General features: G+C 33.0%; 1 protein-coding gene across 2 annotated transcripts in view; it reads left to right on the forward strand.

The window, feature by feature from the left end:
• The window catches only part of LOC150105887 (uncharacterized), a 201,920-nt gene extending 191,181 nt beyond the window's left edge, over positions 1–10,739 (forward strand). For both annotated transcript variants that reach the window (XM_090393655.1, XM_090393654.1), the window contains exon 10: positions 10,127–10,739. Coding sequence is in view for 1 of the 2 variants with exons in the window: in XM_090393654.1 (XP_090249780.1) it covers positions 10,127–10,245 (119 nt within the window). In the remaining variant the exon portion in view is untranslated. The remainder of the gene's footprint in view (positions 1–10,126) is intronic.
• Positions 10,740–25,368: the final 14,629 nt, after the last annotated feature.

Genomic DNA, 25,368 nt, shown 5'->3' on the forward strand with positions numbered 1-25,368 from the left:
CTGGAGTTAAAGAAAAACAAGAAAATAATAATCACCAAAGCTGATAAAGGGAACGCCACAGTATTGCTTAACCAAAAAGATTAAACAGGTAAGCTGAAAGCTTTATTGTTAGATCGGACTACTTACCTCCCTATCGAGTACAATCCCACCAACTCACAAATTAGAAAACTCCACAGGCTCCTCAAGAAGGTCACTTCTTGGCCTGTGGAAATCACTAACAAATTAAAACCATTTAACTCCATACCCCCCCCCCGTATTTATGGACTCCCAAAAATACATAAGGAAAATGTGCCATTATGTCCCATAGTGGATGGCATTGATTTCCCCCACATACAAACTAGCTAAACATTTGTGGACAAAGCTCTCTCACACTATACTTGCAACACATCTTCACACATAAAAAACAGCCCACTTCAAAGCCAGCATAGAAAACCTTACACTCAAACACACTGACATAACGGTCAGTTTTGATGTCTCCTCCTTATTCACAAATGTCCCACTCAAAGAATCCTTAGAGTTAATCCAAGCTAAATTTTCTCCCAATATCACAGCCCTTTTTCAGTTCACAATGTACTCAGGCTATTTTGTTTGGTAAGGAAAATTCTCCACTCTCCCCACCCTTGGCCAACTTTTATATGAAGACTTTTGAAGAGAAAGCCTTAAACTCTGCTCACAAAACCAACCATTTGGCTTCGCTATGTTGATGATGTATTTGCTATTTGGCCACATGGCTCCGGTGCACTCCTCTCCTTCCTAACACATAAACAACTAACACCCCAGAATCAAATTCACTCTGCAAAAAGAAAAAAACAACTGCCTTCCTTTCTTAGACACACTAGTCACCCGCCAGCCTGATGGAACCTTGGTTTTCTCAGTCTATAGAAAACCCACCCATACAGGCAGATACATTCACCAACAATCCCACCATCCCTCCTCGCAACAATATGGAGTCATTCACAACAGGGCTAAACTTATCTGTTCAAATGACAGCGCCCTAACCACAGAACTAAACCACTTTCTCAGCCAATGGCTACCCCCCAAAAAAATTGAAACCAGTAAACCACAACGTCCCCTCACAACATGGATTACTCTAAATCCTTCACCATACCCTATATCCGAGGCACTTTGGAGAAAATTACACAAATCCTAAAAAAACATGACTTAACTTCTTGTTACAGACCATACAAAAAAATTGGCGTCCCTTATCCACTCTACTAAAGACCAACTCCCCCCCCCCCCAGATCTTCCTGGTGTATACAGGTCCCTTGCAGCTGTAAGCTGTCCTACTTTGGCCAAACAGTTAGGACAGCCAATATCAGAATTTCAGGACACAAGGACTACATCCGGTTTCACCAGTACAGCCACTCTAGTCTTGCTGACTATGCGCTGGATACCTGCCATAGAATACGGTGGAAGAAAGCAACGATAGTAGTAAATACAAGTATGAAAGGCTTTTCATGGAATCAGCTTCAGCCCTAAGAAACAATCCGCACCTCAACAAATTTGGCTGCATGAGACTGCCTCAAATTTGGGAAACCTACATCAAAAGAGCTTCAGCTTAAACGCCCAAGAATACCAACATTGCCTGCTAGGGGGCACCATCAGGACTTTAGAAGAAATAATAGCTTCCTGCTTCTTCCTCATTTACTGTTTGTTGTGCCTGCGTGCACGTGTCTTGTTCTTAAGTTTCTTGAAAATGCCAAAATATTGAAGTATATTAAAATTTATTTTAATGTATATCCTAGTGTCATTGTAATTTCCTTAAATTACTTAGTAAAAAAAAAAAAAAGAAACAGTAGTATCTTGGTTTTGTTGAAATAAACAAGTAACAGTAAAATAAGAATAATAATTAATTGAATAATATATTCTTACCGACTGTGACAACTACTTTAACCATATAATTAGGTATATACACTTGTATACAGCATACTGCTTTAGGAGAACCGGCCTACCAGTCCGGAACACGGGGGGTTGGGCATACCCGCCTAGTTAATAAATCTATCTATCTATCCCAATGGCTTTAACAGGCCTTAAAGGCCCACAACCCTCCAAGCATGCTTGGATTTCGTAACCGAAATACGAGGATAGAATGGTCACTCCTATGCCTCAAGGTATCCCTGTGTGTTCAAGGGGCCGGTTTGCCTGCTTGCAGGATGAAAAACACCAGATAAACTGGCAGAAAAAACCCTACTGCCCGTGCCCAAGACCGGCTAACTTGGCTGTGGCTGAGGAAGATCCTTCAGCTCCTCACGTCTCCGACGGGAATCGAACCTAGGACACTCCTTCCCCAGGCATATGGTTGCGAAGCGCAAAGCCACTAGGCTAACCGCGCGGACTAGTTAATAAATGAAATATATAAATAATAACGTGAACATTTTCAACCTTGCCAACATTCAACATTGGTGTGATATGGAGTCCAAATTTCTTGTTTCGGAGATATATATATATATTTTACAAAGTTTTGTAATAAAAATTTCTGCTACAATGAAGTTTGACAGAATCAACAATATTATTACCACCTTATTTCTGTTTCTCGTGTGGGAGAAAAACAGTAAAATGTCACTCTTATAATTATATCAGATGTTATGATCACAAAAATAGTAAGAAAAAAGTCATATTGCACTTTCTCTTCAAAATACAAAGAAAGAACATTGTAAATTCAGCCAGTGGAAAAGAAAATACTACATATTTTTCTTCTGTTATCTGATTTTTTTTTCTTGTAGTATAAAGAAGAAATCACTGCATATAACATGGAGTCTGCAGGAGGGAAAAAATCTGGAAATTGGTTACATTATAACAAATAGAGAAATCATTTCAGAAAAATTATTTACGTAAGATTCTAATCTCAGCAGACATAACATTTTCTTCTAGATTAGATATCGAAAGTAACTGAACCTTTGCTACTATTTTACACTAAAATGAATGGGTATGTTCCCCAAGTGATTTACATTTGTAACAGTTGTCTTGCGAACGATTTATGAAATAAATTCTCTGAAATATCTGCAGATTGATTAGGTCTATATTCCCCCCCCCCTGCAAAAAAAAAAAATATGATATGCATATGCACCTTTTCTTTGAAAATAATTCAAATCCTCTTTTTCAAGATAATTCTATGAAATAATTTCTAATTTTTCGATAATAAAAGTGAAATTGATCATTATAAATAAATTATTTTGGCATAAATAATGTATAAGCATGTAAACGAAATGTCAGTATTTCTGTTAGGATATCTGTAATCAACAATCGAAAAGGAAACGACATTCTTGATGTATTCTGCACTACAGCTTGAGGCACTTTAGTGTGACTTTAATGTTCTCCCCTTTCTTTCTCAATAGCACTGAGAGTAATAAACCTTCATCTTTTCCTCCAGCTAAGAGGATATTACCAAGTATTTATAAGACGTAGATTATTTCAGAAATAGCTTCCAGCAGCAGAAGTAATATTTAGATTTTTTTAAAGAAAAACAAACAAAAATAATACTTCTGAACTTTCTTTTGTGTGGTATGCATATAAACAATTTTGCATGGTGAAAATATAGCATATTATTTCTAAAATTTCACATGATTTCAGCAGACAATAGAACAGCTGGTTTTAGATTGCAAATAAATAGTACAGAATTAGAAGCTTCACTGTACAATCTGATTGCCGTATATCTTTTGTCAAAATGGTAAAATGAAGTAATAGATTTTGAATACTGTCTAGAAAAGCTTTCAAACCTGTAAAAATTTAGAGTAGTTATGCAATTGAGTTCCAGGAGAGGATAAGGAGGGGGGAAGCATTAGAAAATCTTCAAAATGAGCAAAAATTTTGAATCATTCCGCATGTGATATTTTTCATATTATATTTTCAACATATCTACGAGGATATGCACTGGATATTATCGTAATATGCATAATACAAATAAATAAATAAAAGGCAAAGGTGAAGAATCACTGCTAAAATATCATTGGATATAAATATTTGATACCAAAAAGACTCTCAATCAGAAACCGAGTAATGCAATTTAGCATTTTAACATTTTTTTTTTTATTTTGTCTTTATGAATAACAAAAAATTGTTTCTAAAACTGAAATGTGATGAACCATATAATGCTATTTGGCTAGAAACGAAAGCAAAAGGACATATTTATTTCAATAAATATTATTTAAAAATATAAATATTTGACATAATATTTTCGATAAACATTAAAGAAGTATATACAGTTAATTTCCAAAGGGCTATTTACAAAAATATCTAATACAAAATATACAGAGACAAACGTTTTTTTTTTACAACATTCTTATGGGACTTGACCCAAGTAAAAAAAAAAAAAAAAAATCGATGTAATGTGCTTTGGAATATTTAAGCTACAATCGAGTTTTTACAATATTGATAAGAATAATAGTCTAAAAGTCCAGGTTCCAGCGGAAACCATCTGTGACAAAATGAAACTAGTTTATTTATTTAAAAATACAAATTTATTAAGTATATCTTTATAGAGTTCATAATTAAAAGTACTCTAATAATAATAATAATAGATTTCTACAGATGTGTCTCGTCTTGTTTTGGTAGTATCAAAATTATCAAGTTATTCTGAAGCATTATGAATTTTTCTATTTTATTATTATGCCACTAATATTTCTTCAAATGCGGCAATTTTTACAACAAAACTGGCTAAGTTATGTTGAATATATCTGTTCGCAAATATACTCAAAATCCTTTTGACCTAATAAAAAGGCAGAATGCTAATGAAACTTCATCAGCATTCTATCTGTTAAAATGCAATTACCCTCCCCGCAGTTAACGGATTATTGTAGTTATGTGCACTGTATTTCTTGGATTGACCCTTTTTTTTGCTGCACAATTTACTTATGTCTCTTCCCAAATAAAAACGAATTTCACATGTGCAAAAATAAATGATCAAAATGTTTGTTTGCATTGGAAATATTATGTCAAATATTTATATTTTTTAAATAACATTTATTGAAATAAATATGACATTTTGCTTCCTTTCCTTGCAAAATAAGATTATATGGGGCGCACATTTCAATTTTAGGACGATTTTTTATTCGATTTTTTTAAATTTTTTTTATGAACAACAAATGGTGTTAAACTGCATTACTCTGGGTTTCCGATTGTAAGTCTTTTTCATTTATATCCAATGGTATTTTATCAGAGATTCTATGCCTTTGTCTTTTGCTTAAAACTGAAACAGTATACTTAGGAAAAATAACGATTTCAAACAAAAAGAAAGTGTGCACATGTTATCTAGCAGTATTTGTGTGTATGTGGTGATAATTTTGGGAGGGGGAGTTAGCCATTAAAGGCGAATTAATTTTGTTATGAAAATTTTGGAAATAAAATTTCATTTTGACGCATGCACCTACACATGTTTCAAAAGATAAACTGTAGGGAAAATATCGTACTTCAAAACTGCCGCATAATATCTAAATTAGCCGAAAATATGTACATAACAGTTGACTTCATAACTGCCATTTATTTTGATTTGTAGTGAGTGATTAGGAAGGGAAACCAAGAAAGTTGAAATGCAAAAACCTACAGATTACGTTATAAAAATTATGCATTACCTGAAATGATTTAAGATCTATGTATGATAACTAACCTTCGAACTAAGATTATGAATAAAATAGGAAACTTAATTTGGAACAGATGGAGGCTGTATTCATTTTTAGATTCAGATTTTCATGAATTTATAAAATAATTGTTTGACAAAAATAATTATCTTCAATCAAGTGCTTGGAGAATTTTAAAATGTATTGGCGATTAAAATAATTAGCAACAAAATTGATAGCGACATTGATCTTCCAAAGTGATACAATATGAAGTGAAGAAAGTATGAAAGGATTTCTTGTTTTACGCTGGCATTAAAAACTATAATTATACGATAAAAATAAGCAGCAAAATGAATATAACTCATAGGTATTTAGTCTGATATAACTTAGATTCCGGTTACCGAGCAAACGGCAAGCAACTGCGTTTCTTGCTGTAGGCCACAGAATGTAGCTACTAGTACGCCGGATAATGTAGTTAAGTGTTCTTTTCAGCGTGAAGGATTATTGCACTTTCTAATGGACATGACAGTCAAACTACACTTATCCATGTTCTTTCAGCAGGTGGACAGAATATTATCCAGGTTTGCTGGACGTGTATATACGTCCAGCAAAGAAATGGTACGCTTACATACATGAATTTTATGGAATACAGAGTTCCTGTTAGTTTTATATTCTAAGGAAAGAACAGTGTATTTCAAATGGAAGCAGGAAGCCTCACAAATTTTTCAGCAGCCTCTAGTTTTTATATTATGAATTTAATATTTAAAAATAAGTATGTTATTTTGCAACTATAACTATGCTGTTCTTTGTGAGGAGTAAGGTTTTAAAATGAGGCCCCCCATCTTGCACCTCATGCACCTAATGGTAGATGTGGCCCTGCTGTCACTGCGTAATAGTATCACAAAATTTTTGATATCAAAAAAGAAAGCCATACAGCTTCATTTTGGCAATTTAAATTATAGAAATGGTCAATATTAAAGATTCAACGTTATTTCAAAGATGAATATATGTAAAAACTTTGATTTTGAGTATTGTAGTCTCATAAGCTCTCTGGTAAAAATTTGAAACTTTAAAGTTTCCTTAGCTTGCTCTACTTAAAAAACACAACTACTGCCCTAGTATCTGCATGTCTCTGGTGTCCATATATTCATAAGCTAGGGAAGTTTCTACATATATTTGGCTTTGAAATAATGTTGGATCTTTAATATCCACTATTTCTAAATAATTTACATTGCCAAAATGAAGCCACATGGCTCTTTCTTTGATAGTGAGTGACAGAGAATGATTGGTTTATTACTGGGATACGACAGTATACTGAGTTAAGGAGGGCTATGATAGCAAATGATTCATTGGTGTGTAGAAGAAATGGGTGTGAGTTTGTTGGTAGAAGGAGCGTGGAGAAATTATTTATGAGACCTAATGTAGAGAGGCAGGGAGATGATCTCATGGGAGGAATGATGATGATGATATGATATCTGATGAAGGGATAGAAATATGCTTTGGATTCAGATTTTTTCAGTGTATCTGTGGAGGGAGAAGAGAAAGTTTTGCAACTGGGCCAAGTAGACTATACATGCAGGTATATAGGGAGAGAAAAAAACAGGAGGTAACTTGTCTATAGAGATTCCAGGATTGAGTTTATTGCTTTGAATACATTGTGGTCTAAGATTGTTGGCACTAAAGAAACTTGGCTATCAGAGTTAATGTTGTAACTGAGATCGAGTATAAAGAGTATAAGTTGCCTAATGATATCTGATGATTTGAGTGCAGTCAGGGTAGAAATACATGAAAGCAATAATGTTCTATTCAGTGAGTTTGAGGTTATCTGGCATGAAGGCAAGAGACTAATAAGATGAAATATATGGTGGCATGTTGCTACAAACCTGGTGGTTCAGTTGCAAAAGCATTTAAATAAGGCAGTATCTGAATGTATCTCTAGAGTTTGGAGAACAAATAGTATGAGAGTGAAATGGATGAGCAATCTTAATAAACAAGAAATCCATAAGAAGTTGATGTGGGAGGAATATCATGAGAATGGGTCAGAAGAGTTATGAAATATATAACCTATAGGCCAGAAAAGTTAAGTATTGTATGAAAAGAAATTGGCTATGTGCATTGTTAAAGCAGTCCAGTAGAAATTTTATCATTCTCCTGCAAGTAAAAGAATGAATGAATGTAGAAGAATAACTTTACTGAATACAGATGGTAATGCTAGAAGTTGATGAGATTGTTCAAATGAATGCTGACTATGCTAAGGTCTATCAACTAGGTGTATATAACATGACACAGTGGTACCACTACATTGGATCCAGAGATAGAGGTGCATGGAATGAGGTTTAAGACCTGTTGCATAACCAGGATAAGAATCCAGTAATATGGACTGATGGAATATCTGCACACATGTTAAAGGAACGTTCAACCAAAGTGGTTAGACCTTTCACATGTTTGTATAACTTGGATCTCAGTTCAGAAAAGATACCATAGTAATGGAAAGAATGTATGATAGTTCCATTGTACAAGGGTAGTGCAAAAACTTATGTGCCAGTGAAGATTGAGAGAAATTGATATGCAGAACTCATATACAGAAATAGGTTGACATACTTTGCAAGGAACTGCATGGATTTACTAAAGAGAAGTCATGTCTGAGTAATTTGCTCATATTTTATAATGTTGTATCTGAGTTTGATAAAGGGAATGGATACACCATGATATTTGTATAGTAGTTGTATAGTGGGTGTCCTCCCGCGATGAGTCTTCGGACTCCTTGGAGGTGTCACGAATAATAATAATATTTGTTGGATTTTGTGAGGTATTTGATATAATACCACACGAAAAGCTGTTGCATCAACTACAGAATATGAACTAGTGTAAGTGCAGGGTTGACAGATGGGTATCAGAAAGCCATATAATATATAATAATGGTGGGTGTTAATCTGCCAGATTTAAGATTATCCGTATTCAGATCGTTGTTGTTCAGTCTATACATTAATGATATTGGGAAGAATCTGATAGATGTTTTCAATTTTGTGCTGATGATTCAAAGATAGGCAGAGCAAGGGATATTACCAACACTTACAGAATGATTTGAATAGGCTGGTAGTAATGTGGGCAGGTGATAATGGCTCACCTTTCAGTGTTGATAACTAAAGTTATGCACTTCGGCATGATGAGATTTCCAGCAGCATGTTATATTGGTGGAATTGTGTTATAAGGAACTGATGAGACCAAGGCTCTTGAAGTTTGGGTGGATAGGAACATAAAGTTTAAAAGTTGCATTGCAAAAATTGCAAACAGAACCCAGAAGATAATTGCATCATTCCTCAACTTTATATGTTAAATAAACTTTGACATATACTCCAAGAGTTTCAAAGATTATATCATATTAGGGAATGTATATTATGAGGACATATTGAGAGCATATGGACTGCTGACACTGGTAAACAGGAGAAAGAGGAATTATATGATTATTATTCGTGACACCTCTAAGGAGTCCGAAGACTCATCGCGGGAGGATACTCGCCATACAACTGTCTCCCCCACTACACCGAACCTCTATTTCCAACCAATGATAAAGGTCTATAAACTTGTGAATGGGTATTATAGGATATTATCAGAAAAAAATTTTTCATTATATGGAAGGTGGGGTGAGATCACAGAAGCATCCATGAAAGTTATGTTTGTGCAGTGGTGCACTCAGGATTTAATCTTGGAGGGGGACAAGCGCTCAGGATTTAACCTTTGGGGGGGGGGGGGGCGAGTTGAGTAGACGTTTTGCGAATACACACTACACATCGCATACAACCTATAACTGAGCATCTGCAGTGATCACTAATTCATAAGTAGCACACAACATAAATAAAAAAATGAATTTTAATTAGGAAAAGATTTTTGGAAATTTTTCTAGTGTTTTTTTCCTTTTCTTTGGGGGGTGCTCTTGCCCCTTGCCCCCCCCCCTTCCTCTGGGTGCGCCACTGTGTTTGTGTGCGGTTTAAAAAAGGGGTCAGAACTATATTTTTCTCTTGTAGAGCAGTGGAACAGTTTGCCTGTTGAAGTGAAGTTCATCTTGTGTGAATGAATTTAAGAGAAAGTAGAACAGCTGGTGTTGGTGATGTATAACCTTCCTCGATGAGGTCTTCACTCCTAGGAAGTCTCAAATAATAATAATCAAAATGAGAAGGAAAATTATGGGAGTGTAGTCATTCAAAAAATTTTCAAAATCCATATTCTCAATAAACAGTTGCTGAATACAAAACAAATTTGTGAAGTAATAAAATTAGAGATTTATATGAAATGATGTGGGAAAGCAAGAGCCCTGAAAAAAAAATGTAGTATTTAAGAAGGTAATCTTATTCCAAAAGGAGAAAGTAGTGAGCATTTTTGGTATATTCTCTTACATATCTGGAAAATTTGAAAACAGAAATGCTGCCAAGCTGAAAAGTTGATATAGAATCAGTACTATGTTTATCATATTTCGTTTGAAATACTGGTGACAGCAAATTAAATTTCTATTCTAAATTTTATCAAATAAACTATCACAGCATATTACTTATATACATTTTTTATGATGATCTTAGGTATCTCATCAGAAGTGCATGATGGACAAAGAATTACTACTACAACTGCAGCTTTCCCTGTGGCTGTGGACACCAGCATTCACCAAGATGGGCATACTACATATGTTGTTTACATGTAATTTATGAACAAGATTGTGATTATGTGTTACATTCACTGTAAAGTTTATACAGTTTCAAAGGAAATAACTGAGAAAAAACTTTCTCAAGAAAGTTTTTTTGCAAATACAAATAATTTAGCAAATAAAGTTCTTTAAGGTAGGTTTGTTAAACTCTTATTTTTTATATTTTTATTTGAAAGAATATCCTTTAGAGAAATTGTTAGTTTTGTAATAAAAAAAATTGGCAGATTCTGTATAGAGTGTAATGTAATTTGTATATAGTTATTACAAGATTTTAATTCTGGTGAACTATGTTGTTATAATTTGTTACTTTCATTTTACATCGAAGCTGTGAAATGAACACAACGAATACTGTGAAGTTACCAGATTTGTTTATAGATAAAGTTAGCCAGAACTGAAAGGTATATTAAAATGTTTTTATAAGAAAATAAATGGTGACTCAGTTCTATTATTTATTGAAATGGTTTATGAAATAAAATAAGCAAAAAACAGCATTTAAATATTTCATGGTGCAGATCTCCTCTCAGTTATCTTTATGCAACCCCAAATCATAATACATAAAGCACAAAATTAGACAATATAAATTATAAAAAAAAAAAAAAAAACTGGTCATGGTTTTCCTCAAAGAGATCAGAACATTGAATATGATGAATGTTAAACTAAATTTCAAGTAAATACACAGTGTAAAGCAATATATATATATATATATATATATATATATATATATATATATATATATAGTACTAATTTTGATGGATTAAAACTGGATGATTATCAAGCTCATAGTAGAAAGGATAATACAGGACTTATTTGGAATCTTATAACTGACTAATTGTAGTAAACTCAAAGAGATAAAAGAAATAGTTTGTTATAGTAGAAAAGTGTTATGTACCTGGTGGTAAGGCTTATATGTTGGCTATTCGTAACGATATTTTTTAAGGAAATCATAACATAAACTAATATTAACTAAAATATAAATATAAAATCTAATTAATACTTCCAGTATTCAAGCAAAGTTAAATTGCCATCATCAGGAAACGCAATATAATATGATACATGCATGCATGAAGCAGGTGTAGGTTTCCTGCTAAGTAACAAGTCCTGTCAGGCAATGAGAGGATACAAACCAGTTAGTGAAAGAATAATGGTTGCAAGATTCAGTGCCCGACCATTCAAATATATATGCCTACTGCAGAGAGTGCAGATGAAAACATTGAGAGATTTTACAGGGATCTACAACTAGAAATTGATGAGGTGCCAAAGCAGGATATGCTCATCATTGGAGGAGACTGGAATGCAAAGATTTAATAATTAATAAACAATTATTAAATGTTTAAATCTGTTCATGACTTATGGGACACCTTCTATATATACGCTGTTAGAATGAAATACTGTCACCATATTGAATTGCAAGTCTTCAATGGATTTCTGTTTGTGACTCTTTCAGCTCATAAGAATTTCATGACTGCAAGCTGTTCTTTGGTGCACGTATTTAATAGAAGTCATGTTTGCACTTTCAATTAAGAAAGACAACTGAATAGCCAAAATATCTCACCTGAACAAGACTTTATTTTTATAATTGCAATTGTGAGAATAATCATAATTAAAAATAAAAATTAAAATGTGAATACTTTTTGATTTACCCTCTCAAATATAATTAACAGTGGAGCATCTTTTCAAAAGAATGCTCCATATTCGATTTAATACAAATTTAAATCTACATAATATGTTTACTTTTTTATTTCATTTTTAGAGAGAATGTGTAAAGAAAATGACATTTCTTCTACACGTTCTTACTGAAATAAATAACAGCATTGAGGTACAAGAAAGAGCATTGGGGAAAAGTGCTTTGTTCATGCCTGCATTTTGCAGTAAAACGGCTTCAACCACACCAATGCCGAAACAAATCTTTAGGAAAATTTGTCTCAACACCCATGAATAACTGTAAAGTTCTTAGTCAAGATCTTCAAATAACATGCCACTGTTATGCACAGTGGCCTGTTATTTCCAAGTAACTTGGTTTTTATAAACTTGACTGCTGCTGGGGAAGACTGTTCATCCATCTCTCTAGTCAGTGTATGTTAAACTGTTTATTTTGCAGGATGAAAATAGAGGAGAAAGAATTCTTGCTTCATGTTTTCTTATGTGACAATTTTGTTCTTCAAAATTAATAATGGTTTGAACATTTAAGCGATAGCATTTTTCCCAATGCAAGAAGACTCTTTCAAGGTGACTGATTTTGAAAAACTAACTCTTTCATATAACTTTTAATTTTTCAGGAAATGATAATGTATACTAGAATATTAATTCTAAAACAACTTAAATTAATACCTTCCTATATTGTGGCAATGTTACATTGCCATCATCAGGAATCACAAAAAACAATATGTGCACATATGCACTAACACTGAGCAAATGAGGCTGAATAAAGGCAACAGAAGCTGGGCCTAGTCCTAAATGGTGTCCCCTAGTGGGCTAAATTGGGTTGTCTTGGCCATTGGACTGATGATCTTAAAATGTATGCCTCCCAAATTTGGGGCAGTCTCATGCACCCAAGTTTGTCGAGGTACACTACAGCAAATACAAGTCTTTCATACTTGTATTTGCTGTAGTGTAATAAAGTAGCTTTCTTCCAGCAAATCCTGTGGTAGATGTCCAGTCAGCAAGTCCTGAGTGGATGTATTGGTGAAACTGGATGCAGTGCTTGCGCTTGGATATCCTGATATTGGCTGTAGTAGGATAGTTTGCAACTGCAAAGGACCTGGTATACTCCTGGTATGTCTAGGGGGATGTGGTTGGTCTTTGGTGGAGCAGATAGATGTGAATTTCTTATGTGGTCTGTAACTGGTCATATTTGCTTAAGATTTTTAATTTTTCAGATGTGCCCCGGATATGTGGAATGGTGAGAGATTTTGAGTAGTCTCTGTTTTGAAGGAGGGAAGGGGTTGCAGTTACATGGTTTTAATTTTTAATCTCTCTCTCCACCAGCAGAGATCATTTTCAAAGATCTCTGCTGGTGGAGAGAGAGATTGCTTTTAGTTCTTTGATTACTTCTTGTTGCGGTATCATTTAGTCGATTTTTATATAGTTCGCTGCAATATCTTGTCCATCTGTGTATGATTTCTGTCTTGTCCATCAATACTTTACCATTTTCATCTTTGACTGCTACTGATCTTGTTTGCCACTTCCTATTGACATTTCTTATAAGTTTGTAGAACTCTCTAGTTTTGTGTTCTCCATAGTACTGTTCAATGAATTTGCACTGGTTCTCCAACCATTTGGCTTTATCAGAACTTGCTGTTTTCTGTACTGCATTGCATTTTTGATGGTATAACTCATCTGCTACCTCTGAATTATCTCTTAAGTTTCAGTTCTCATGTATCAATTTTAGGGTTTACAGAGTTATCCATTTCTTGTTGATCTTTTCTCTTTCAGGAATTACTTCCTCTACTGCTTTTTTTAGCACTGTAGTCAGTCGTTCTGCTCTTGTATTTATATATTGTTTTTCACTTGGGTCTTAAGCTGAGTTTCCAATATGTTCTGATATGCTGTTCTTAGCCTGTCTTCATTTAGTTTTGAGATGTCTCTAGCTTTTTGGAACTTGCCTTTGTACTTCTGTTTCAGTTTTAGTCTTATATTCGCAATCACTAAGCTGTGGTACAAATCATCAGGTTGTTATCCGTGACAAATTCCAGAAGCATCTTTCCCCGTTCATTTCTTTTTCTCATAACCTTTCTCATCCTGTGTTATTTTTGCCAATCTTTTTGCCAATCTGCTTGACTTTAGGATCAACATGTGTTCTCAATTATAAAAAAATATTTACTTTAAACATACAGTAACAATAAATACATAATTATACACAACAGATGAACACAAAGAATAATTAAATTCACATTTTAAGAATTACATAAATGAGCTGAGCTTCTCACACTTTGACTTTCAAAGTGAAATTTGCGAAACTAATTGAACATAGCATTCAGCAAACGCCATACGTATTATTTATATATATATATATAAACAAAATGGATACTCGGAAAAAATGATTAAGAAATTTCTTCTGGATCCTCCTAGGCAGTGCACAACAGAAACTATTAATTTTAAAGGTAGCATCTCCATTCCATACATTAGCACAGTCTCTAAAAAATTAGCTAAAGTCCTTAAAAAATACAATATCAGGACGTTCTTCACCACACTTCCTAAAATGCGTTCTCTAATCAGCCATCCGAAGCCTGCTCATCACAACCTAAAATATCCAGGTGTATATAAAATTATGGTGCGATTGCAATATCCCTTATTTTGGAAAACTAACAAATCTATTGAACAACGTATAGAAGAGCATAAGAGAGACATCTCTTACAAAAAATCTCATGCAACTGCGTTATCCAGTCATGTTCTTTTTTCAAATAATCCTAATGATGATCAACAAAGCCACTCCGTTTGCTGGGATAGATCAGAAAATATCATTCGCTGTGATGAGTTTGAGAGAAGAATTGTAGAATCAAGGGAAATCCTGCTGAACCCTGTCCACTTAAACAACAATTTGAGTTATAACATCCCAGACAGCCATACTGCAGTAATTCAATATTGGCGTGCACGTGAACCTGCACGCACACTTGCAATAAACAATGGCACGCCTGTTAGAACAACTTGAAAAAATACGTTTTTTATGTATCAATTATGTGTGGCACCAGTTATTAAATGAAAGAAATTTTAAAATAGTAGTAATCACTGAAACAAAAAAGATATTAAAAGGAACTATGAGAACTGAAAATTTTAATGTGATATACAGTGGAGTCGACAGAGACCAAAGAGCACAAGCAGGAGTCATGATTTGGATTCATAACTCCCTTTCAAAACAGTTAAAACATTATAAATTATGGAATGAAAGAATAATAGAAGCTAGAATAAAAATAGATAGAGGCTATTTAACAGTAATTGGTTTATATGCCCCAGATGAAGGAAGAGAACAGGATAATATTGATTTTTATAATCAGCTACAAAACATATATAATAAAATAAATAAAAATGATTACATAATTTTAGCAGGAGACCTAAATGCAAGAATTGGAAACACGAAAATTAATAATAATATAGGAATACATGGAGAACACACTCTAAACAGAAATGGTAAAATATTGATTGACTTTGTAATTTATAAAAACCTAAAAATAATGAATTCCTTCTTTAAACATAAAGACATACATAAATATACTTGGGCAGCAAGAGGATGGAAATCAATATTAGATTACTTCATATTAAATGAAAAGACATTAAAATTTTCACTAGATGTTAGAGTTCACAGAGGATATGAAATAAGCAGTGACCACTTCCTTGTTAAAATAAAATTAAGATTACACCTAAATGGCTACAAGTAACAAGAACAGAAAGAAAAATTGAAACATTTGTTTATAAAACTAGACTATTGAATGGCACAAATGTACAATGGCTATATGAACAAAGTATTAACCAGTATCTAGATAAAATAAAACAAAATGAAGAAATAGAAATAGAATGGCTTAATATAAAAACGATACTAAATGCAGCAGCAAATGAAAGCTTAGGAAAGACCAAAAAATTCAATAAAAGAAAAAACCTGAAAATCTGGGATGATACAATCAAAGAAATAATCAAAAAGAAAAAAGAAGCCTATCACAAATGGTTAAGCAGTAAAAGATTAGAAGATGAAATAGAATATAAAAGAATAAGAGCCATAGCTAAAAGAGAAGTCAGAAAAAGACATAGAGAATCATGGAATAAATTTGTTTCTAATTTAGAACATGATTTATATAAAATAAGACCCAATGTATATAAGATTTTGAAACACCTAAATGCAGATACCAAAGAAAACATAAAATTAAACACTGAATTGAAATTAGCATTTCTAAATTACTACACAGAACTGTGGACAGACAGATATTATAAAAAAGACAACTGGCGAACAATTAACGAAAATGAAAAGGAAATAACTGAAGAAGAATTAGAAATCAGCCTGAAAGAAACAAGAAACGGAAAATCACCTGGAGAAGATAAGCTAGGTTCAGAACTATATAAATACGCAGGAACAAGATTCAAAGGAAGACTCTTATTATTTTTAAATAAAATTTACTCAACTGGTATCCCCCCAATAGAATGGAAAAAAGCAATTGTGATTCCTATCTTTAAGAAAGGTAATAGAGATGACCCTAAAAACTATAGAGGTATCAGTATACTAAATTCATGTTACAAAATATACAGCAGAATCTTAAATAACAAACTAATGAAATATTCCGAAAACTTTATTCTAGAGGTAAAAAATGGATTTAGAAAAGGACGATCATGTATAGACCCAGCCTTCTGCCTAAAATTAATAATAGAGAAAAGGGAGAGAATATAATTTAGAAACACATATTGCATTTATTGACTTTGAAAAGCATTTGACAAAGTTAAAAGAAACATTAGATTTAATGTATTAAAAGAAAGACAAATACCAAATAATATCCTAAAAGCTGTCACAAGTATATATGAAAATAATCAAATACAAATAAGATTAAATCATGAGCTATCATATACAAGAGAGATAAACCAAGGGATCCGACAGGGATGTCCCCTCTCAGCAACTCTTTTTAATATCTACTTAAATGAAATAATAATAAAATGGAGTAAAAATTTACATCAAGGAATTAAACTTTCACCTACAGTTAACTTAAACACTCTCCTCTTTTCAGACGACCAAATAATAATTACAAATTCTGAAGATAACTTACAGAAAGCTATTTTAAATCTAAATAAGATATCCAAAGATTATGGTATGATAATATCAACGGAAAAATCAAAAACTATGGCCTTTAAAGGACAAAATCCAGCATGAACTAAAATAGTATGAGATAACAAGATCTTAGAACAGGTGAATTCATTTAACTACCTAGGATGTATGATCACTTATGAAAATGAAAAAGATATAAACATAAAAATTGCAAAATATTTAAAAATAACAGGAGTAATTAACTCTATATTTAAACCAAACCTCGTTCAAAAACAAACCAGGCTAAAAGTATATAATACATTAGCCCTACCGGTCTTAATGTATGGAAGCGAAATCTGGACAATAAAACAAAAAGACAAACAAAGATTAACAACAGCAGAAATGAAGTTTATGAAAAAAACTGCAAAGTATACCTTATTTGATCACAAAAGAAACGAAGATATTATGAAAGAATTAAACCAAGAACCAGTAATAGAAAAAATTAAAAAATATAAACATAAATGGGTTGAACACGTTCAAAGAATGAAAACAGAAAGATTACCAAAACAAGCCTTAAAGTACAAGCCATTAGGAAAAAGAAAACCAGGACGTCGTCTTAAACGATTCAACGATGACTTCTAAGGCCGGAACAGGCCATACTAGGCCTAAATCCTTGATACGTATGATGATGATGAATTGTGTGGCAATTTTTACCTGTAATTTCCAGTTTTTTACATACTTCAATGGTTATTACTATTCTTTTCCTTTATGTATACCTGAGGAAGGCTGTTATAAGCCGAAACTAGTTGTATTATTCTCATTAAAATCTTTATAAGTTATCTCGGTTTTTAAGTCATTAAATCTATGTTTTTAAAATATATATATATATATAGAAACTATCGCACGTACCCATGCGATAGGTATTTTTTATATAAACATTCTTCAAAATGTTTTTCTACATCTGGCAGTCATATTTTGACCAGGTGTATTCATTCGTAGTATATTGACATTGCAGACGTGTCAATATCCCTACGAATGAATAAGTGTGCACACATTCTGCAATCTTAATCTACAGCTTCAGTTTCACCAGCTGTAAAATAACCACCTCTAGCAAACCCCTTTCACGTATGTCTAAGAACGGTAGCGTATGCCTCACCCTACCTCAACCATCCATATATCGCTACTTTTGCTGAACCAGTTCCCCCTCTACCACTCCTCTTAAATGGCGCGTTCCTCTAGCAACATACAATGATTCCCAATGTGTGGGCCAAACAGATGACTCACCATCTTAATGGCTGTTATGTGCTATACGGCTAAGTCACTTTTCTCAGGAAGAGAAGTTTCAACCGCTAGTCACAAGAAACTGCACTCATATGTAATACATCCTGCTATTTATACCACAAGTTCTTTGTTGTTGTAACTGTTGCATCACAATTAGTGAAAAGTTAGTCTGTCCACTCTTCTGATTGCTGATTTTAATTAACTGCAATAATTGATTGATCGTTTGGGAAAAGTGTGAAAGCTGCATTATGACGTCATGCGTTCTGCGTGTTCGTTATACGTTCCACTTTGTGTTAGACTGTTGAATAATTCATTTATTTTATTGTTATCATATTTGAGTGGTTAGTGTTCAAACTAGCTTTAACATATGGATCTGAGAGCTGAGTTAGAAATAAAACACTTGACCAAAGACTAGAGACTACAGATATGAGAGTCCTGAGAAAGATTAGGGGCATAAACAGATGGCATCAATTGCAATATCGTATTAAAAAGGAGGATATTAGGAAAGAACTTGATATTGTCAACATCCAGGAATGTGTTAGCAGAGCTAATCTCAGGTGGTGTGGCCATCACTTAAACAGAATAGGAGAGGAAAGATTAGCAAAACAAGTGTTCTCTGCCAGGTTGGCAGAAAAACGACCCAGAGGAAGACCATGATATAGGTGGATTGATACAAAGTGCCTTAGAAGATAGATTTATAAGATCTGATAATGTTGGGGTCTTAACAAGTAACAGACTGATTTGGAGGAAAATGTAGATAGGAAGTTAGTAATGATGTAAATTTTTCATGTTGTTCTATCATATCCATACGGTTCATAGATTCTTGATGACTAAAAACACTTCATTTTTGCAAACATTAAAAAAAAAATTGTCTCCTCCTTTCTCGTCCTCTGTTGTTGCACAATTGATAATGTCGCTTCACTAAGTTCCTCACAGTTTATTCAGTAGGAGAAGTGTCATTATTCGATGCTCAGTAATCAATCAGATTTTCAGTAATGCCAGATCACGACACTCCTGGAGCAATTTATCCTCTTCATGCAGTCAAACAATTCTGGTTTGATAAAATTATTGGAAATTCTTACAAATCTTATGTTATCATTATGAGTCAAATTCTGCTCCAATGCATGTCCTAATGTATTTGACACAAAATTCCTGGAAATGTATGAAATGTTTCTAACTTTAAAAGAGTGCACTCACAGTTGCAAGAAAATAGGCCTTGCATGTAAATGCATTTTATCTGCTCAATTGGAAGTTCTGATAATAGAAAATTTCACAGAAAGTAACTGGGTTTTGTGCAATTTCATTTTATTGTTGACTGTAATGAGTAACTAATCAACATTATTCAGAAGAAAAAGTGAGGAAATTGTAATTTTTAAGATTTTTATTGCAAAATTATTGTCAGTAATGTATTGTTGCCTGCCTGGTTGGTCAAGTGGTTAGCGTGCTCTCCAGCCAAAAGGCTGTGGGAGTGAATTCCGCGGCACGGAGGTTTGTGACTGTCTTTAATTTACAGACAAAAAATGTTAGTGGTGGTGGTGGGCAGCAGTTGGCATTGGTGAAGATGATAGTTGCAGTTGGTAGATTGAATGGTGGAAACAGAGAGTAGAGTAGATGACATCCCTCGATAAGTCCATGAACTCCATGGAAGTGTCACGTAATAATAATAATAATATCAATACCGCTCGAAAGCGCGTAAAGAAGGTTTATTCCTGGAAATAAGATAATAGGACACCATAAAAAGAAGAGTTAACTACAAGCAGACACACCGTTGCAACGATACCTGTCATCGGTCGTGTCCCAGAGTTTTCGACAACATAATTTACTTGTTTTAGTGCATTGTGACTGAAAAAAAGAAAAAGATCTAAACAAGATTAAAATTCTTTCTATGAAAGCAACGTTTTTAGTGTTATATAACAAAACTGAGCTGAAAATGTTGTTTCAGACATGAAATAATATCAGAAAAAAATTAAAATCATACATATTTAATTTATAATATATGTGTCAATGTTTTAATATTGTTATTAATAAGTAACCTGGAAAAATATTGGAATATGCGGATTGCGAAATCGAATACGTCTATATCCGAGATGTAAAAATCAGAGATATATTTTGTATTGAATTTTAAATTTATATTTGTAATTTGAGCTGGTACAACTTTGTTTTGTTTGTTTTCTTTAGAGAGAAGATCATGCCGAAAAAACACCTTGAGCAGTTATTGTTATGAATCGAATAGTTGCAGATATTGAAAAATTCTGTTTGTCCAGAAGAGTTACAAGTACCATTTCATAACAAGAAATTGCACTCACCTAATTATCGAAACAAGCAATCCCGTGTAACTCTTAGATATTAGAATGGTTGTATTTAATGAGTTATTATTATTATTATTAATGTAAATTATACAAGTGTATATTAATACACTTGAACATGGTATACTACTGACCACTACATTCACTCGGAATAAGAGGAACACTGCATACCTAGTTCAGGAATTGTAACTCAAACAGCTCGAAAGTAACAAAAAGAGGCACATAATGGTAAATCGCGATTTTAATTCAAGCTTCGATTAATTCCTATTTCGGCTTTCGGTCCTTTTCGTTTTTGTTTCTTTCGTTTTTGTTTTTTTTTTCTTTTTCAATTCAATTTTATCAACCACACAATTTATATGCTTAAACTATACATTTCAGCTTACCTCATTTCAAACAATATACTTCGATAACCTACAATTATTTGCGCTATTTGAATTAAAATACAACAGCATGTAAACGAAATAGAAAAAAGAAACCGCTTTTAAAAAGTATTTAACTTTTTAAAAGCGGTTCCTTTTAAAAATTAAATTTTAACTTTTTAAAAGGAACCTTGGATTAGAGGAAATGTAAAACGCTTTGAAAGGAGTGATTTCATCATTTTCAGTATTGATTGATCCTGTGGGTTGAATTGGTGAATTTTGTTATTCCAGAGTTCGTTACGGTGGTCCTTTAGGGCATATCGAACCTGGTTTGTTGCTCTATTCACTGCTTGTTTATCCGTTGGGGTCCATTGTTCTCTGATATTGTCTTCTTAATCTGTATTTCTCTTGGATAAGACGTTTTATATCCTATGGGAGTTTATTTGATGGTGCACATTTGGTTATATTTGTTACCTGTGTTATAGCTGTCAGCAGTTATTTTTCAAGTTTCACTGCTTTTTTTATATCTTCGGCAGATGTTATATGCGGTATTGGACCAAGGTTTTCCTGGAAGACTGAGGGAACTTGTTTCCAATTGATAAATGTGGCAGTGTTTTCCGTTAAATCGTGTATGGTGCCTAGTTGTAATATAGGTTTATGATCAGAACTTAAGTTGTTGATTGCTTGTATCTGATAGCTGTGCGCTGTTTTTTAATATAGCTATATCCAGGGCCGACGGAAGCAGACATGCGGTGCACGCCAGGGAACGTTTCATCAGTTAATTTTTAAGAAACAAAATTTTTATCATAAAAATAAAAAATTCTTAGAATGATCAATATTAAAATAAATAAAGCCGGATACACTGAATAAAAAAAAAAAAAAAAAAAAAAAAAAAAAAAAAAATGTATATTGCCGCATCTTTGATCAGCGGGGTGTTTACAATTTTGCGGTGAGAGCAGGCTAAATGCTTGCCTGCAGAATGTTGTGTCTACTGCAGTCTATCCAAAGTGAAACGAGTAACGGTTTTTATGCGCAGAAACAACAAATGTTTTGTACGAATTTTCGTACAAAACATTTGTTGCTAGTTAACCAGTCATATGGTACGCATCTCAGTAGGCTACTGACAGTAGCGCAGTGCCGACTATTATTTGGTTTGTGTCGCGTTGTGTAATAATTTCTTGTCGGTATAAAATAAAAATGGAACCAAAAATTGAAAAAAAAAAAAGTTATTCGGCTCAGAAAATCGTAAGCGTCATGTGCGAAAGAAGCAGATATTAAGAAACAAACTGGGGCTCTTAATAAATTTGTTAAAATAATAAAATATTCTGATGCAGATTGTAACGAACTCGATACATCAGAAATCAGAGTTGAAGAACCATGCACATCATCCAGTTTGCATGAAAGTACTTTGCAACTAATGAACAAGATAATTGAACATGATTTAAGTGAAAAATAGCTAGGATTTAGTTGTAGTTGTCCACGAAACTAACACATTGTTAATCTCTGTAAATTTAGAAGATCCAGGTGAATGGGAAAATATTGATGAAAAATTACGAGTTGGTTTATTTGAAATGGGGCCTGTTCAAAAGAAAAATATAATATATCCCAGAGATACATATGGTCGTAAATTTGGCGACACGTATTATAATAGAAAAATGGAAAATGGGAGCTCGTGACAAGAACATGGCTCATTTATTCCTAAACTTTAAATTCAGTAGGTGCGACAAGTTTGCAACAAAGGCAAAAAACTTGTCGCACCTACTGAATCAACTGAATCACCTACTGAGTCTTGTAGAAGGTTATAACGATTGGAGAAATGTAAGTACAACTTTACATAGACATGATGAAAAATTTCTTTGAATGGAAGGAACTTGATAAAAATTAAAAAACAAAATAAAACTACTATTGATATCCAGACTCAAAGCATGTATGAAATGGAAAAGAAACATTGGACGAGTATTTTAGAACGCTTGATTGAAATTATAAAATTGCTTGGTAATCTAAATTTAGCTTTTTGCGGATCATCTGATAAATTATATGAAAGGAATAACGGCAATTTTTTAAAATTAGTCGAACTGTTTGCTATGTTTGATCCCGTTATGGAAAATCATGTTGAAAGGGCCCTACAACGAAACAATAGGATACACTATTTGAATAAAGACAGTCAAAATGAAATATTTGAAACTTCAAGTAAAGCTATTAAGGATACAATTTTATTATAAATACGAAAATCTAAATATTATGCCATTATTTTATACTGCACACCTGATGCAAGTAAAACAGAACAAATAACCATTATTATTCGCTTTGTTTCCTGTGACAATGGAATTGTCAAGATAAGGGAAAACTTGTTAGGTTTTGCAGATTCCACAGGACAGGGTTTATGTGCAACAATAATGGAACAACTGGAAATATGGAACATTCCTATTGAAGACATGCAAGGTCAAGGGTATGACAATGGGGCAAATATGAAAGGGAAAAATATGGGCTCTGAAATTTGCTTCTGAACAAAAATCCTCGAGCGTTTTACGTGCCATGTGCTGCTCATACTCTAAATTTAATCATTAACCATGCAGCCAAAATGAATGCAGATACAATTAATTTCTTTGCAATTATTCAAGAAATATAAAATTTCTTTTCATTCTCTTACAAACCTTGGGCAAGCCTTTTAAAGTTCGTAAAAAAATTAACATTGAAACAGCCATCAGAAACGCGATGGGAAAGTAAAATTAATACAATCCGCCCTCTACGATATCAGTTAGGAGAAATTTATGATGCACTTTTTGAAATTTTAAATAATGAAAATTTTAATAAAGAAACTCAGCATGAAGCACAGACATTATGTGCTAAAATAAAGGACTACAAATTTATTTGCTCTCTTATAACTTGGCATGATTTACTTTACAAAATAAACCCTATGAGTAAAATGCTTCAAGAGAAAAATATGAACATTACACTTTCTTTAGAATCTATCGAAAAGTTAAAAATATGCTTACAAGAGTATCGGTCAGATACAAATTTTAAAGAAGTTCTAAAAACGGCAAAATAACTGAGCGGAGAGGTGAACAAGATTTTAAAACTGGTACGGAAGTTCGATGACGAAAGAAGACACGAGAATTTGATACCAGCATCAGGACGAAACGCCACAATCGCCAGAAGATAAATTTAAAGTGAATGTGTTTTATACACTTCTAGACGTTGTAACGTGTTCGTTAATAGAACGTTTTGAAACTAAAAACATATTATGATAATTTCAATTTCTTGTATACATTACTAAAAATTAATAACGAAGAGTTATGAAAAAATTGTGACGATTTAGAGATTCTCTTGAAGGACTGTGACAATAAAGGCATAAATGCAATAGAACTATATGACGAGTTATGTGCTTTCCGGGATATTTTTCGAAAGGATAATTTAAATATTCAAAAATCCTTTCGATATTCTTAATTTTATTGTGTCGAATAATTTATCTTTCCCTAACTTTTGAATTGCTTTAAGAATACTATTAACCTACCTGTTAGTGTAGCGAGCGGTGAACGTTCCTTTTCCATGTTGAAATTCATTAAAACCTACTTTAAAACAAGTGTGTCACAAAAAAAGCTTGTTAGTTTGTCGTTAATAGCTATTGAAAATGATATATGTGCGGAATTAGATGTTAAGACCATTATTTCTAATTTTGTGAATATGAAATCAAAAACCTCAAAATTTTAATAAAAAAAAAATTCAAAGTATATTTATGTAATTTAATTTATTTTCTGTTATTCTGTAAAGATGTTATTTTTTGAATACTTATATTAAATGTTCTAATTATTTCTGAATTCTTTTCTTATTTTCTTATCTATCTTGAGTTTCTTTTATTTTTCTAAAAGATAGTTCCAATTATAAAAATTATTAAAAAATTTTTACAAGTTACTAAGAATTTAGTAACTTGTAAAAATGCAAGAATTTTTTAAACCTTAGTTCAAATAAATTTCAACTTTAATTAAAATTCATTTTAATTTTGTTAGTGATTTGGGTCGCTGAGAAGGCTATAATCCCTGTATCATTATATTCAACGATTAAAGTGAAGTGGCTTTATCAAAATTTGCTTTAACTTTTGAAAAGGGCACTATAAGATACTGTTGTATCTTATAGTGCCCTTTTTAATATGAAGGACGTAATACTTCGGGCGCCGTGACGTTCGCGGGCACTGCGTTGCCGAATCCTCCTCCTGATTTAAATAATTAAACTTAAAATTACAATTGGCATGAAGGTTTTGAAATGTCTTTCAATATTACCTTTTTTTTTAGAAATAGCCACACTATTATTGCATAATAAACAAATACATTTGCCATTATTACTATTACTATTATTACGGGTAACTCCAGGGAGTCATTAGACTCATCGAGGGTGGCCCCAAATCATATTCATCACAACTATTTGACATTCATAAAGTATCTATCATACCTCGCCTTAA

This window comes from Typopeltis vanoorti, chromosome 6, assembly GCF_054136105.1.
Source record: "Typopeltis vanoorti isolate ZY-2024b chromosome 6, IOZ_Tvanoo_1.0, whole genome shotgun sequence".
Taxonomy (NCBI): Eukaryota; Metazoa; Arthropoda; class Arachnida; order Uropygi; family Thelyphonidae; genus Typopeltis; species Typopeltis vanoorti.